The sequence below is a fragment of the Leptodactylus fuscus genome, chromosome 1 (genome assembly GCF_031893055.1).
Source record: "Leptodactylus fuscus isolate aLepFus1 chromosome 1, aLepFus1.hap2, whole genome shotgun sequence".
NCBI lineage: Eukaryota > Metazoa > Chordata > Amphibia > Anura > Leptodactylidae > Leptodactylus > Leptodactylus fuscus.
The window spans coordinates 1,230,576-1,245,362 of record NC_134265.1 but is presented as its reverse complement, the minus strand read 5'-3'; the positions used below and the strand labels follow the sequence as shown (position 1 = coordinate 1,245,362).

The window sequence follows — 14,787 nt, the reverse complement described above, 5'->3', positions numbered from 1 at the left end:
GTCAGATATCAGGATATAACACACGTATCTGTATACACCGCAGTCAGATATCAGGATATAACACAGGTATCTGTATACACCGCAGTCAGATATCAGGATATAACACGTATCTGTATACACTGCAGTCAGATATCAGGATATAACACGTATCTGTATACACCGCAGTCAGATATCAGGATATAACACGTATCTGTATACACCGCAGTCAGATATCAGGATATAACACGTATCTGTATACACCGCAGTCAGATATCAGGATATAACACACGTATCTGTATACACCGCAGTCAGATATCAGGATATAACACAGGTATCTGTATACACCGCAGTCAGATATCAGGATATAACACAGGTATCTGTATACACTGCAGTCAGATATCAGGATATAACACAGGTATCTGTATACACAGCAGTCAGATATCAGGATATAACACAGGTATCTGTATACACAGCAGTCAGATATCAGGATATAACACAGGTATCTGTATACACCGCAGTCAGATATCAGGATATAACACAGGTATCTGTATACACCGCAGTCAGATATCAGGATATAACACGTATCTGTATACACCGCAGTCAGATATCAGGATATAACACGTATCTGTATACACAGCAGTCAGATATCAGGATATAACACAGGTATCTGTATACACCGCAGTCAGATATCAGGATATAACACGTATCTGTATACACTGCAGTCAGATATCAGGATATAACACGTATCTGTATACACCGCAGTCAGATATCAGGATATAACACAGGTATCTGTATACACCGCAGTCAGATATCAGGATATAACACAGGTACCTGTATACACCGCAGTCAGATATCAGGATATAACACGTATCTGTATACACCGCAGTCAGATATCAGGATATAACACGTATCTGTATACACGGAGATGACACGTTACCTTCAGGTCTCATCCGCATTCACAGCACTGGAGGCGTGGCCAGAGATAGTGTGAGGGGAGGTCATGTGACCTGAGGGGGTGTGTCCAGCAGTCACATGACTATGTTTCAATTTACCTCAGAGCAGCCTGATAATGACCGCGGAGAAGTCTATAGATATAGAGGGAGAGTATATAGAGAGTATATATTGTATAGGGAGAGTATATATTGTATAGAGAGTATATAGTGTATATAGAGAGTATATAGTGTGCATATAGAGAGTATAGTGTATATAGAGAGTATAGAGTGTATAGAGTGTATATAGAGAGAGTTTATCGTGTATAGAGAGACTAGAGTGTATATAGTGTATAGGGAGAGTATATAGTGTGTATATAGAGAGAGTATATAGTGTATAGAGAGTATAGAGTGTATATAGAGAGAGTCTATCGTGTATAGAGAGACTATATAGAGTGTATATAGTGTATAGGGAGAGTATATAGTGTATAGAGAGAGTATATAGTGTATAGAGAGTATATAGTGTATAGAGTGTATATAGAGAGAGTTTATCGTGTATAGAGAGACTATATAGAGTGTATATAGTGTATAGGGAGAGTATATAGTGTATAGAGAGAGTATATAGAGAGTATATAGTGTATATAGAGAGTATATAGTGTGCGTGTATAGAGTATATAGTGTATATATAGAGTGTATATAGTGTATAGAGGAGCTCCCTGTATGTAAATAGTGTATAGAGAGAGTATATAGGGTGTATAGTAGAGGGTGGCCATAATATAACCTCAGGTGTTCGGAGTTGTGTGCAGTCTGACCCAATGGATGGAATTGCCTGACAATGTGTGCGTGTGCTAATCACGGCATGGGGAAACGGACGGCATGAAAGAAAAAAAAAAACCTACCTATCACCCCCAGCTGCTTCCTGGTGACAATGACGCCCGCATGACATTGGCATTAATGTCTCTGGCCAGAGCGAAGTGGAGACCAATTGGCCATGGAATCTCCTGTGGAGCGACAAAGCGCATTTTTACCTGAATGGAACGGTCAACACACAGAACTGTCGCCTATGGGCCACCGAAAACCCGCGTGCGCTCGAGGGGGTTTCGCTGCATTCGCCCAAGGTGGCCGTTTGGTGCGGGTTCACCTCATCGTTCATGATCGAATGGTTCTTTTTCAAAGATTTGGCCGAACTGGGGTTGCCACCTGTTCGGTCACAGCAGCGAGGTAGCGGACAATGCTGGAATCAGTGGTGGTTCCCCCACAGCGGTGGCAGTGTCTGCAGACAATCCCCTTCATGCAGGATGAGCCCCCTCCTCACATCACAAATCCTGTGAAGAACTCTCTTCCTGCACATTATCCCGATGACAGGATTGTGAGCCGCTCATTCCCTACAGCGTGGCCACCGCGCTCTCCGGATCTCACTCCTTGTGATTTCTGGCTGTGGGGACACTTGAAGGAGCGCGTTTATCGAGGGAATGTCAAAACCCTGCCTGACCTTAAAGACCGCATCACGTTGGAAGTGCGCAGCATCTCACCAGAGACGTTACACGCAAGCGTCCAGCACGTATAGGATAACCATACTCACCATGCATGATGGCGGCCACATTGAACAGTCATGCTAGTCGGTGGTCCAAATGGAAAATCCCCAAGTATCGACAGATGGGTTTTGCGCTGCATGCTCACTGTACAGCGCCAGTGAAGGGGCAGAGACCTGTAGGGGCAGCCGCAGCGGAAGAGCAGAGACCTGTAGGGGCCGCCGCAGCGGAGGAGCAGAGACCTGTAGGGGCCGCCGCAGCGGAGGAGCAGAGACCTGTAGGGGCAGCCGCAGCGGAGGAGCAGAGACCTGTAGGGACAGCCGCAGTGAAGGAGCAGAGACCTGTAGGGACAGCCGCAGTGAAGGAGCAGAGACCTGTAGGGACAGCCGCAGTGAAGGAGCAGATACCTGTAGGGGCAGCCGCAGTGAAGGAGCAGAGACCTGTAGGGACAGCCGCAGCAGAGGAGCAGAGACCTGTAGGGGCAGCCGCAGTGGAGGAGCAGAGACCTGTAGGGGCAGCCGCAGTGGAGGGGCAGAGACCTGTAGGGGCAGCCGCAGTGGAGGGGCAGAGACCTGTAGGGGCAGCCGCAGTGGAGGAGTGACCTATTGATTGGAGCTGGTATATTGTGATCTTTAAGAAAGTTGAGGCCAGTTGTTCTTTCCTGTTCCCTCCATCGGCCCACCCTGCTTGTCGCTCTCCCATCATTTGTCCTGATTTTTAGGCCCAATCCTGGGAGGAGCTTCACATGTCAAGTATGTTGAGCAGCCTGACAATGCCCACCATGGCTCGCTCGAGAAGTGCCTCTGTTTTGCCCTGTTATGAGTTATCAGATAACGGGAGGGCTGAGCCCACGTGTGGCCCTGGCTCTTCTTATTTACCTTTAAATGTAACTTTCAAGTTCTCAAATATTTGCAGAATTAAGCATTACTAGAAAGTTAATATTTTTCCCGGGTTACACCCAGGTGCTGGAGCTACCGATGCAGAAACTAACAGCACCGCCATCCCTCCACTGTCAGAAAGGCGACTGACAGTGCACTGTATAAATACCGCACGTCTCCAAACACATGAAAGGTCCTCTAAATATATACTGAGACTCAGGAGGCCGGTGCAGCTCCCGTGGTGTGCTCACATAACCATAGCAGCGGCCACACGGGGCCTTTACTAGCCGCCTGCAGATCCGGGGCCACTATCTTTGCAACTATATCAAGGAGGGTTTTTTTTGACACCACAACCCCCAGAACCGCAACATTACCCTTATTTATTGCTATTATTTGCAATTTTTTTTTTTTAAGGTTCTTTGGTGTACAATGAAAATAATAGAAATGAGAACAGAATACGTGGAGACAGAGATCACACAATAGAACATTTATTGAAATAGGTAACAGAATAAACAGTCCACAGGGCTCCTCCTCTCTGAGGACACTTCGACAACCCAGAATATCTAAAACAATAAGGAGGGAGCCCGGGTGATTTCTGGATCTTACAATCCCCTCCTGCCCCCTATATAAGTAGGGGTCATAAGCTGTGAATGGGATCAACAGCGGATCTCACACCTGGGGATCATTCACAGGATCACACACTTCCAGCCCGATCCCTCCTCAGGCACTGCCGGCTGGGAACGTCCTTCTTCAGGTCTGACAAAGAGAAATAACAGGTCATCTGACATTACAGCGGGGAAACCTCTGGAGTTGCCCTTTAAACACTTTGCCCCATTAATCACAACTGCCCCATGTGGATCACGAGTAACAAAGGCACAAGGAGGGGTAAGGGGACACTACGCACCGCTCCGATGTTCTCAGACGTTTACATGCGGGATCTTCTCGTGGAACTGAGGGGCTCATAACATCTATTGTAGAGTCCACCTGGAGGAACAAGATGGCAGGTCCTGACATAACGTCACAGCCTGTAGTGACACCATCATCTCTATGCCCACTGTTCTCTACCGCCATCATCTCCTGATCCTCTCTACTTCTATCACCTTCACACTCTCCTCCTCCTCCTCGTCTTGGTTCTTTCTTCCTCCAGCTCCACACTTTCCTCCATCATCCTCACACTTTCCTCCTCTCTCCCTCCATCATCCTCACACTTTCCTCCTCTCTCCCTCCATCATCCTCACACTTTCCTCCTCTCTCCCTCCATCATCCTCACACTTTCCTCCTCTCTCCCTCCATCATCCTCACACTTTCCTCCTCTCTCCCTCCATCATCCTCACACTTTCCTCCTCTCTCCCTCCATCATCCTCACACTTTCCTCCTCTCTCCCTCCATCATCCTCACACTTTCCTCCTCTCTCCCTCCATCATCCTCACACTTTCCTCCTCTCTCCCTCCATCATCCTCACACTTTCCTCCTCTCTCCCTCCATCATCCTCACACTTTCCTCCTCTCTCCCTCCATCATCCTCACACTTTCCTCCTCTCTCCCTCCATCATCCTCACACTTTCCTCCTCTCTCCCTCCATCATCCTCACACTTTCCTCCTCTCTCCCTCCATCATCCTCACACTTTCCTCCTCTCTCCCTCCATCATCCTCACACTTTCCTCCTCTCTCCTTCCATCATCCTCACACTTTCCTCCTCTCTCCTTCCATCATTTTCACGCTCTCCTCCCCTTCTCTGCTGTATGGTTACACATCTCTTACATGGTGTCTCTTTGGAGCTCTTGATTCAGGAACGTTCTGTAACTCAGACATCAGTCGCTGGTGTCGCTCTGGACCTTCCGTCCTAGTGTGTCTGTCTTTCTCTAAATGAAGTTTCCTGCAGAACCAAATCTGATTCAATACGACTGATTTACCTTTATAGGCGAGAATAAGAAGTTACTGAGGAGAAGAGAGCGAGGAGAAGAGAGCGAGGAGAAGAGAGCGAGGAGAAGAGAGCGAGGAGAAGAGAGCGAGGAGTGACCAAAGAGAAGAGAGCGAGGGGAACAGAGCGAGAGGAACAGAGCGAGGGGAACAGAGCGAGAAGTGACCAAAGAGAAGAGAGCGAGAAGTGACCAAGGAGAAGACAGCGAGAACTGTCATATGATAGACAGGACTAAGGAGGAGAGAAATAACCGACTGCCGATAACAGGGAATGAGAAGAGAGAACCGACTGCCGAAAAAGAGGACTGAGAAGAGAGAACAGACTGCCGATAACGGGGACTGAGAAGAGAGAACCAACTGCTGATAACAAGGGGAAAAGGGACGATCCAGGAAATTACAGGCCGGTAAGTCTGACCTCGATAGCAGGAAAAATCTTTGAGCAAATTGTCAAGGAACATTTACTTCGGTACCTGGATGGGAAGGCATTAATTAACCAGAGCCAGCACGGCTTTATGACCAATAAATCTTGTCAGACTAACCTGATTTCCTTCTACAACAAAATCACTGAATGGTTGGACCAAGGGAATGCCGTGGACATAGTATATCTTGACTTCAGTAAGGCATTTGATAAAGTATCACATAACCTTCTTATTGAAAAAATGATTAAGTATGGCTTTGACAAAAAATCAGTTCGGTGGATTCACAACTGGCTTAATGATCGGGCACAACGAGTAATACTAAATGGCTACACATCCAACTGGAAGAAAGTCAAAAGCGGGGTGCCGCAGGGCTCTGTTCTGGGCCCAGTACTTTTTAATATCTTTATAAATGATCTGGACGATGGAATTATTGGGGAACTCATAAAATTTGCAGATGATACGAAGATAGGAGGAATAGCCAACACTAGAGAGGAGAGAGAGTGTATTCAAAAGGACTTAGACACACTGGAACAATGGACTGAGGAGAACAAAATGGGATTTAACAGGGACAAATGCAAAGTTCTACATCTGGGTAACAGAAATGTAAAAAACATCTATAGTATGGGAGGAATAGAACTAAGTGATAGTATAGGGGAAAAGGACTTGGGCATAATAGTAGATCACAAATTCAACATGAGCCAACAGTGCGGTGCTGCTGCAAAAAAGGCAAATAAAATTCTGGGATGTATTAAGACAAGCATTGAATCTAGATGAAGAGAGGTCATTATTCCGCTGTCCTCTTCCCTGGTCAGACCACACCTGGAATACTGTGTACAGTTCTGGGCGCCTCAATTCAAGAAAGACATCGATATATTGGAGCAAGTCCAGAGAAGAGCAACCAAAATGGTGGAAGGTCTGCAAACCATGTCCTATGAGGAGCGGCTAAAAGAACTGGGATTGTTTAGTTTGCAGAAGAGAAGGCTGAGGGGAGATTTAATAGCAGTCTACAAATATCTGAAAGGTAGTCACAGTGCAGAGGGATCTCCCCTATTCTCATTAGCACAAGGAAGTACAAGAAGCAATGGGATGAAACGAAAGGGAAAGAGATACAGATTAGACATTAGGAAAAACTTTCTGACAGTGAGGGGAGTGAGAGAGTGGAATAGGCTGCCACGGGAGGTGGTGGGCGCTCCATCAATGGAAATCTTCAAGCGGAATCTGGAGAAACATATAGCTGGGATGATTTAGGAAAACCTGCACTCGCAGGGGGTTGGACCCGATGGCCCTTGAGGTCCCTTCCAACTCTACCATAAGAATGAGAAGAGAGAACAGACTCCCGATAACAGGGAATGAGAAGAGAGAACAGACTGCCGATAACGGGGACTGAGAAGAGAGAACAGACTGCCGATAACGGGAACTGAGAAGAGAGAACAGACTGCCGATAACGGGAACTGAGAAGAGAGAACAGACTGCCGATAACGGGGACTGAGAAGAGAGAACAGACTCCCGATAACAAGGACTGAGAAGAGAGAACCGACTGCCGATAACGGGGACTGAGAAGAGAGAACCGACTGCCGATAACGGGGACTGAGAAGAGAGAACAGACTGCCAATCACAAGGACTGAGAAGAGAGAACAGACTCCCGATAACAAGGACTGAGAAGAGAGAACAGAATGCCGATAACGGGAACTGAGAAGAGAGAACACAATGCCGATAACGGGAACTGAGAAGAGAGAACAGACTGCCGATAACGGGAACTGAGAAGAGAGAACAGACTGCCGATAACGGGGACTGAGAAGAGAGAACAGACTGCCGATAACGGGAACTGAGAAGAGAGAACAGACTGCCGATAACGGGAACTGAGAAGAGAGAACAGACTGCCGATAACGGGAACTGAGAAGAGAGAACAGACTGCCAATCACAAGGACTGAGAAGAGAGAACAGACTGCCGATAACGGGGACTAAGAAGAGAGAACAGACTGCCGATAACGGGGACTGAGAAGAGAGAACAGACTGCCGATAACAAGGACTGAGAAGAGGATCCTTTACACAATATTCCAGATCTTGCAGTCTCAGGGACTTACCTCACGGCCATGTTCAGACTTTCGTACCAGACGTTCATTTCCTGCTGATCTGACATAAACAGAAGCTTTTCTCTTCTGAATGACAACTGGGAATAGAAAGACGACAAGAGACTGAACCAACACTGCAGCCCCCGAGGAGCGGACACTGACAACCCCTCCACCTCCTCAGCACTGCTACATCTATATAAGGTGTAGTAGGAGCGCTACATACACTGATGAGACCTCCGCGGCTCTCTGTGTGTCCCAGCACTTTCTCCACTTGGCACTCCTTCAGGGGGTAGACGTTTTGGCAGCTGAACTTGTGAGCATTGAAGGGGTGCAGGGGGTGACAGGGGGCCGTGACCAGGAGGATGTCAGAGAAGAGGAAGACCATACGATGTTTAACATCTTCACCGCTGGAAGGGACAAGAGACAGCCAACCTTCTCTGATAAAATGTCTCCCTAAAAAAGACATTCAAGATTACAGGAGGCAAACATCAGTGTGTGACCCACAGCGAGGGGCAGGAGTCAGCTAAGCAGGGGGGGGGGGGGGGGAGAGGAGTCATCTAAGCAGGGGATGGGGGAGGAGTCATCTAAGCAGGGGAGAGAGAGGAGTTATCTAAGCAGGGGATGGGGGAGGAGTCATCTAAGCAGGGGAGGGGGATAGAGGAGTCATCTAAGCAGGGGAGTGGGAAGAGAGTAGTCATCTAAGCAGGGGAGGGAGAGGAGTCACTGACAATCACATGAAGAATAAAACTCTTAGTGAGGCTTCTATAATAGCCCCCTCTCCCACATCACTGATATAAAGTAAATGCCCCCTTAGGATGCCTCACCCTGCCCTGCTAGTCTCTTACTTCCTGCCCTCACCTGGTGACTGGATCCGAATCCTTCGGCCCTTCAGCAGTTTTTGCACCCTCTGCATCTCCCGATCGTTCTCCTGCAGCTGCTGCTTCTTCTCTAGGTGGTCACATACAGAGGACACTGCCTGCAGCGCTCCTGCGGAAAGAGACAGTCAGCAGTCTAGAGTGAGGAGAAGAGGCTCTGCCACCACTACTCCTCCTCCTCCTGGACAGTCGTCATGTGCCCAACAATCACGCTCTTACCGTTCAGCTGGGCGGAGTCCGATGTGTCGGGGAATGTGTTCTCCACCAGGTCCAGGAGGTAATGTCTGTATCTGAATGGAGGAGAGGCAATGAACCGGGTTATAGGAAATGTCGTCTGTGTTCTGTCACTTACCTCATGACTCGGTGCAGGGGGAACTCCAGGGTTCTGGGTTACTGGAGCACTTACCTCATGACTCGGTGCAGGGGCAGCTCCAGCAGTTGCTCCAGGGTTTGACCATGAAATTCTGGCCGGGATTCCTGCAGCTTCATAAATCGAGCAAAAGATTTCTTCTTCTTCCGCTGGACCTGGAAGAGATGAGATGTGAAGAGGTCAGCGACAGGGAGAGGGGCATGAAGGGTGATGTCACTGACTGGAAGGGGCATGAAGGGTGATGTCACTGACTGGAAGGGGCATGAAGGGTGATGTCACGGACGGGGAGGGGCATGAAGGGTGATGTCACGGACGGGGAGGGGCATGAAGAGTGATGTCACGGACGGGGAGGGGCATGAAGAGTGATGTCACAGACGGGGAGGGGCATGAAGAGTGATGTCACAGACGGGGAGGGGCATGAAGAGTGATGTCACAGACGGGGAGGGGCATGAAGAGTGATGTCACAGACGGGGAGGGGCATGAAGAGTGATGTCACAGACGGGGAGGGGCATGAAGAGTGATGTCACAGACTGGGAGGGGCATGAAGAGTGATGTCACAGACTGGGAGGGGCATGAAGAGTGATGTCACAGACTGGGAGGGGCATGAAGAGTGATGTCACAGACTGGGAGGGGCATGAAGAGTGATGTCACAGACTGGGAGGGGCATGAAGAGTGATGTCACAGACTGGGAGGGGCATGAAGAGTGATGTCACAGACTGGGAGGGGCATGAAGAGTGATGTCACAGACTGGGAGGGGCATGAAGAGTGATGTCACAGACTGGGAGGGGCATGAAGAGTGATGTCACAGACTGGGAGGGGCATGAAGAGTGATGTCACAGACTGGGAGGGGCATGAAGAGTGATGTCACAGACTGGGAGGGGCATGAAGAGTGATGTCACAGACTGGGAGGGGCATGAAGAGTGATGTCACAGACTGGGAGGGGCATGAAGAGTGATGTCACAGACTGGGAGGGGCATGAAGAGTGATGTCACAGACTGGGAGGGGCATGAAGAGTGATGTCACAGACTGGGAGGGGCATGAAGAGTGATGTCACAGACTGGGAGGGGCATGAAGAGTGATGTCACAGACTGGGAGGGGCATGAAGAGTGATGTCACAGACTGGGAGGGGCATGAAGAGTGATGTCACAGACTGGGAGGGGCATGAAGAGTGATGTCACAGACTGGGAGGGGCATGAAGAGTGATGTCACAGACTGGGAGGGGCATGAAGAGTGATGTCACAGACTGGGAGGGGCATGAAGAGTGATGTCACAGACTGGGAGGGGCATGAAGAGTGATGTCACTGACTGGGAGGGGCATGAAAAGTGATGTCACTGACTGGGAGGGGAAGGAAGAGTGATGTCACTGATGGGGAGGGACAAGGCCACAACCAGAGAACAGTGATGTCACAATATAAAACAGCAGAGCTGTCAGGGCTCTCACCTGTACGGCGTGCCGAGTGGCTTCTATACAGTCGGCGTGCTTCTTGTAGAGATGCAAGTACTGGGAGAAATTCTGGAAGCCAGAGGGAGCCATATCCCGCTCCAGAGACAAGAGCAGAGCCCTGAAAGAGACCTCATGGCCGTCACCACCTCTAACTGTGCAATGCTGACAGAGCTCCACCCACATGACTATTGCACAAGAGACAGCTGAGTGACAGACTCTCCCTCTGGGCACTAAATCCTCCAAAACCAGGGGACCAGCCGGGGGTGGCACAATCACAACCAACACCAAAAGGGGGGAAGCAAAATCACAGCTGATGGCAGCCGGGGGGACGTGGTAACCTCACCTGTTCACCTTCACTATACTGGGGATTGTGCCACAAATTCCTTCCTGCGCCAACTTAAGACTCCCGCAGCGAGCCCGGAAGACCTCATCATAGAACTGAAAGAGATGGCAAAGAAAGCAATAGAGGAGGAGGAGGCGGCTGATAACAGAGAGTAAGAGACTGTATATGGACGGTAATATCTATAGTATATTGGTATATGGTGGTGGCTGATAACAGAGAGTAAGACTGTATATATGGACAGTAATAGCTATAGTATATTGGTATATGGAGGTGGCTGATAGAGTAATATACTATAGATATTACAGTCCATATATACAGTCTATTGGTACACGCCACAGACACGATTTCTTCAGTGGTGCTCTAGGTGTGCCGAACGTCTCTGGAGGAAATAACTGCCCAAGCCCCAGGTGGCATTGATCCCCTCACCTACCATAGTACTGATCCCCTCACCTACCATAGTACTGATCCCCCCTCACCTACCATAGTACTGATCCCCCCCTCACCTACCATAATACTGATCCCCCCCTCACCTACCATAATACTGATCCCCCCCTCACCTACCATAATACTGATCCCTCCCTCACCTACCATAATACTGATCTCCCCCCTCACCTACCATAATACTGATCCCCCCCCTCACCTACCATAGAACTGATCCCCCCCTCACATACCATAGTACTGATCCCACCACCTACCATAGTACTGATCCCCTCACCAACCGAACTTCAGACTGTCCATTCTCATCTTTTGAACCTGTTACAGAAGAGGAAGTCTCCCAGCTACTTTCTTCATCTCGCCCTACAACCTGCAGTAGTGACCCCTTCCCCTCGCACCTTCTCCAATCTCTGTCGCCTGCTGTCACTACTTACCTTACTAAAATATTTAACCTCTCTCTCTCTCTCTTCTGGAATCTTCCCATCCTCCTTCATGCTGTTATAACTCCGCTATTGATAAAACCCTTCCTGGACCCGTCCTGTGCTGCTAACTATCGACCTGTCTCTAACCTCCCCTTCATCTCTAAACTCTTGGAACGCCTGGTCTATTCTCGTGTAATCCGCTATCTCTCCGCTAACTCTCTGCTTGACCCCTTACAATCTGGTTTCCGCACTCTGCACTCTACTGAAACGGCTCTCACAAAAGTCTCCAATGATCTCCTAATGGCTAAATCCAATGGCGACTTCTCTCTTCTTATTCTTCTGGACCTCTCTGCAGCTTTTGACCATCATCTCCTCCTCACTCTGCTCCGCTCAGTCGGCCTCATGGACACTGCGCTCTCCTGGTTCTCCTCTTATCTCTCAGACCGCACTTTCAGCGTATCATTTGCGGGCTCTGTTTCTTCCCCTCTTTCCCTTGCTGTTGGGGTTCCTCAGGGCTCGGTCCTCGGCCCCCTGCTCTTTTCTCTCTACACAGCCCCCATTGGACAAACCATAGCTAGATTTGGCTTCAGGTACCATCTTTATGCTGATGACACCCAATTATACACATCTTCCCGTGACATCACCCCTGCACTCATACAGAACACCAGTGACTGTCTCTCTGCTGTCTCTAATATCATGTCCTCACTCTGACACTAAATCTCTCTAAGACTGAGCTACTACTGTTTCCACCATCTAATAGATCTGTCCCTGATATATCCATTGCAGTCTCAGGCCTTACTATAACTCCTAGGCAGTAGGCCCGCTGCCTCGGGGTCATGTGTGACGCAGACCTTTCCTTCACCCCTCATATTGAATCACTCGCACGTTCATGTCACCTCCACCTCAAAAACATCTCCAGAATACGCCCTTTCCTTACCAGAGATACACTAAAGACACTTATTGTCTCTCTGATTCATTCTCGCCTTGACTACTGTAACTCCTTACTAATCCGTCTTCCCCTCACTAAACTCTCCCCTCTACAATCTATTCTGAATGCAGCGGCTCATCTACCAGGCTAGACGCTACAGCGAGGCCTCTGGTCTGTGCCGGTCACTACAGCGAGGCCTCCGGTCTGTGCCGGTCACTACAGCGAGGCCTCGGGTCTGTGCCAATCACTACACTGGCTGCCTATTCAATATAGAATAAAATATAAAGTTCTCCCCCTCCCCCACAAGGCTCTCCATAATGCCGCACCTCCCTACATTTCCTCCCTCATCTCTGTCTACCGCCCAACCCCCGCTCTCCGCTCACTCAATGACCTAACACTTCCATCCTCTATTATCAGAACCTCCCCCGCTCGTATACAAGACTTCTCCCGAGCTGCACCACTTCTCTGGAATGCTCTACCCCGGACAATTAGAGTAACTCCCAATTTCTACAGCTTCAAACGCAAACTAAAGACGCATCTTATCAGACCGGCCGATCACAATGTCTAACGTAAACCCTTCCCCCTCCTCTGTCCCCGCCCCCACATTACCCCACATGATATGATGTCATCTCAGGATAACTTTATAGGTCCAAGCTCCATCCACATGTTACAGGACACGACTGGTGACGGCTCATAAAGTCTTATGTTTGTGTAATGACAGTCACCTCTATTACAGAAGGGTCTGACCCCTGTATAAGTAATGCCGCCCCTGCTACCTCTGGTGTCACCCCCTCTACCTCATAGACTGTAAGCTCTTGTGTCCTCCCCTCTACCTCATAGATTGTAAGCTCTTGTGAGCAGGGCCCTCAGTCCCATTGTGTGAAATGACTTTCTTTGTAATGTATCTATCTGTCTGTATTTGAACCCTACACATTGTACAGCGCTGCGGAATATGTTGGCGCTATAGAAATAAAATGTATTATTATTATTATTATATGGTGGTGGCTGATAACAGAGAGCAGTAGCCTGTATATCTGGCGGTTACCTTGGTGATCAGTTCCAGTTCCTCCACGTACCCGCGCTCCGTCTCCAGCAGTTCCCTCGCGGTCCGTCCTCTTTTGCGCTCCCAGCGACGTCTCTGATCCCGCACAGGAGACTCCGCACTGAGCGACCACATCATAAAGCAGACTGACAACAGAGGGAGGAGCAATCAGGGGCTCTGCGGGGGAGGGGCTTATGTAGGGAGGAGTCTCCAGCGCCACACAGGCCACACCCCCTTCTCACCCCCATCCTCCTCCTCTCTATCCCCCGGTATAACCCCCATCCTCCTCCTCCTCTCTATCCCCCGGTATAACCCCCATCCTCCTCCTCCTCCTCTCTATCCCCCGGTATAACCCCCATCCTCCTCCTCTCTATCCCCCGGTATAACCCCCATCCTCCTCCTCTCTATCCCCCGGTATAACCCCCATCCTCCTCTCTATCCCCCGGTATAACCCCCATCCTCCTCTCTATCCCCCGGTATAACCCCCATCCTCCTCTCTATCCCCCGGTATAACCCCCATCCTCCTCCTCCTCCTCTCTATCCCCCGGTATAACCCCCATCCTCCTCCTCCTCCTCCTCTCTATCCCCCGGTATAACCCCCATCCTCCTCCTCCTCCTCCTCTCTATCCCCCGGTATAACCCCCATCCTCCTCCTCCTCCTCTCTATCCCCCGGTATAACCCCCATCCTCCTCCTCCTCCTCTCTATCCCCCGGTATAACCCCCATCCTCCTCCTCCTCCTCTCTATCCCCCGGTATAACCCCCATCCTCCTCCTCCTCCTCTCTATCCCCCGGTATAACCCCCATCCTCCTCTCTATCCCCCGGTATAACCCCCATCCTCCTCTCTATCCCCCGGTATAACCCCCATCCTCCTCCTCCTCTCTATCCCCCGGTATAACCCCCATCCTCCTCCTCCTCGCTATCCCCCGGTTTAACCCCCATCCTCCTCCTCCTCTCTATCCCCCGGTATAACCTCCATCCTCCTCCTCCTCTCTATCCCCCGGTATAACCCCCATCCTCCTCCTCCTCTCTATCCCCCGGTATAACCCCCATCCTCCTCCTCCTCCTCTCTATCCCCCGGTATAACCCCCCCCCCCCCCCCCCATCATCCTCCTCCTCCTCTCTATCCCCCGGTATAACCCCCCCCATCATCCTCCTCCTCCTCTCTATCCCCCGGTATAACCCCCCACCCTCCTCCTC

The 14,787-nt window shown here is 49.8% G+C and overlaps 1 protein-coding gene across 1 annotated transcript; it reads right to left on the bottom strand.

Annotated features, from left to right (window-relative positions):
- Window positions 1–3,957: 3,957 nt before the first annotated feature.
- ARHGEF39 (Rho guanine nucleotide exchange factor 39) lies at window positions 3,958–13,733 on the bottom strand. The gene is made up of 11 exons (XM_075262347.1): window positions 13,591–13,733; window positions 10,761–10,855; window positions 10,415–10,535; window positions 9,010–9,128; window positions 8,823–8,893; window positions 8,587–8,715; window positions 7,952–8,181; window positions 7,741–7,826; window positions 5,079–5,193; window positions 4,223–4,302; window positions 3,958–4,074 (listed from the first exon to the last, which is right to left on the bottom strand). Exons 1-11 carry the CDS (start codon window positions 13,723–13,725, stop codon window positions 4,005–4,007), a joined length of 1,251 nt encoding a protein of 416 aa, XP_075118448.1. The 5' UTR covers window positions 13,726–13,733; the 3' UTR covers window positions 3,958–4,004.
- Window positions 13,734–14,787: the final 1,054 nt, after the last annotated feature.

Excerpts from the sequence above, each read along its gene's own strand:
- ARHGEF39 (XM_075262347.1), bottom strand. The coding sequence starts at position 13,725 with ATGATGTGGTCGCTCAGTGCGGAGTCTCCTGTGCGGGATCAGAGACGT. Across the intron at positions 10,536-10,760 it reads AGTATAGTGAAGGTGAACAG|GGCTCTGCTCTTGTCTCTGG; the intron begins GTGAGGTTACCA and ends GGTCTCTTTCAG. Across the intron at positions 5,194-7,740 it reads AGTCTGAACATGGCCGTGAG|GAAACTTCATTTAGAGAAAG; the intron begins GTAAGTCCCTGA and ends TTGGTTCTGCAG.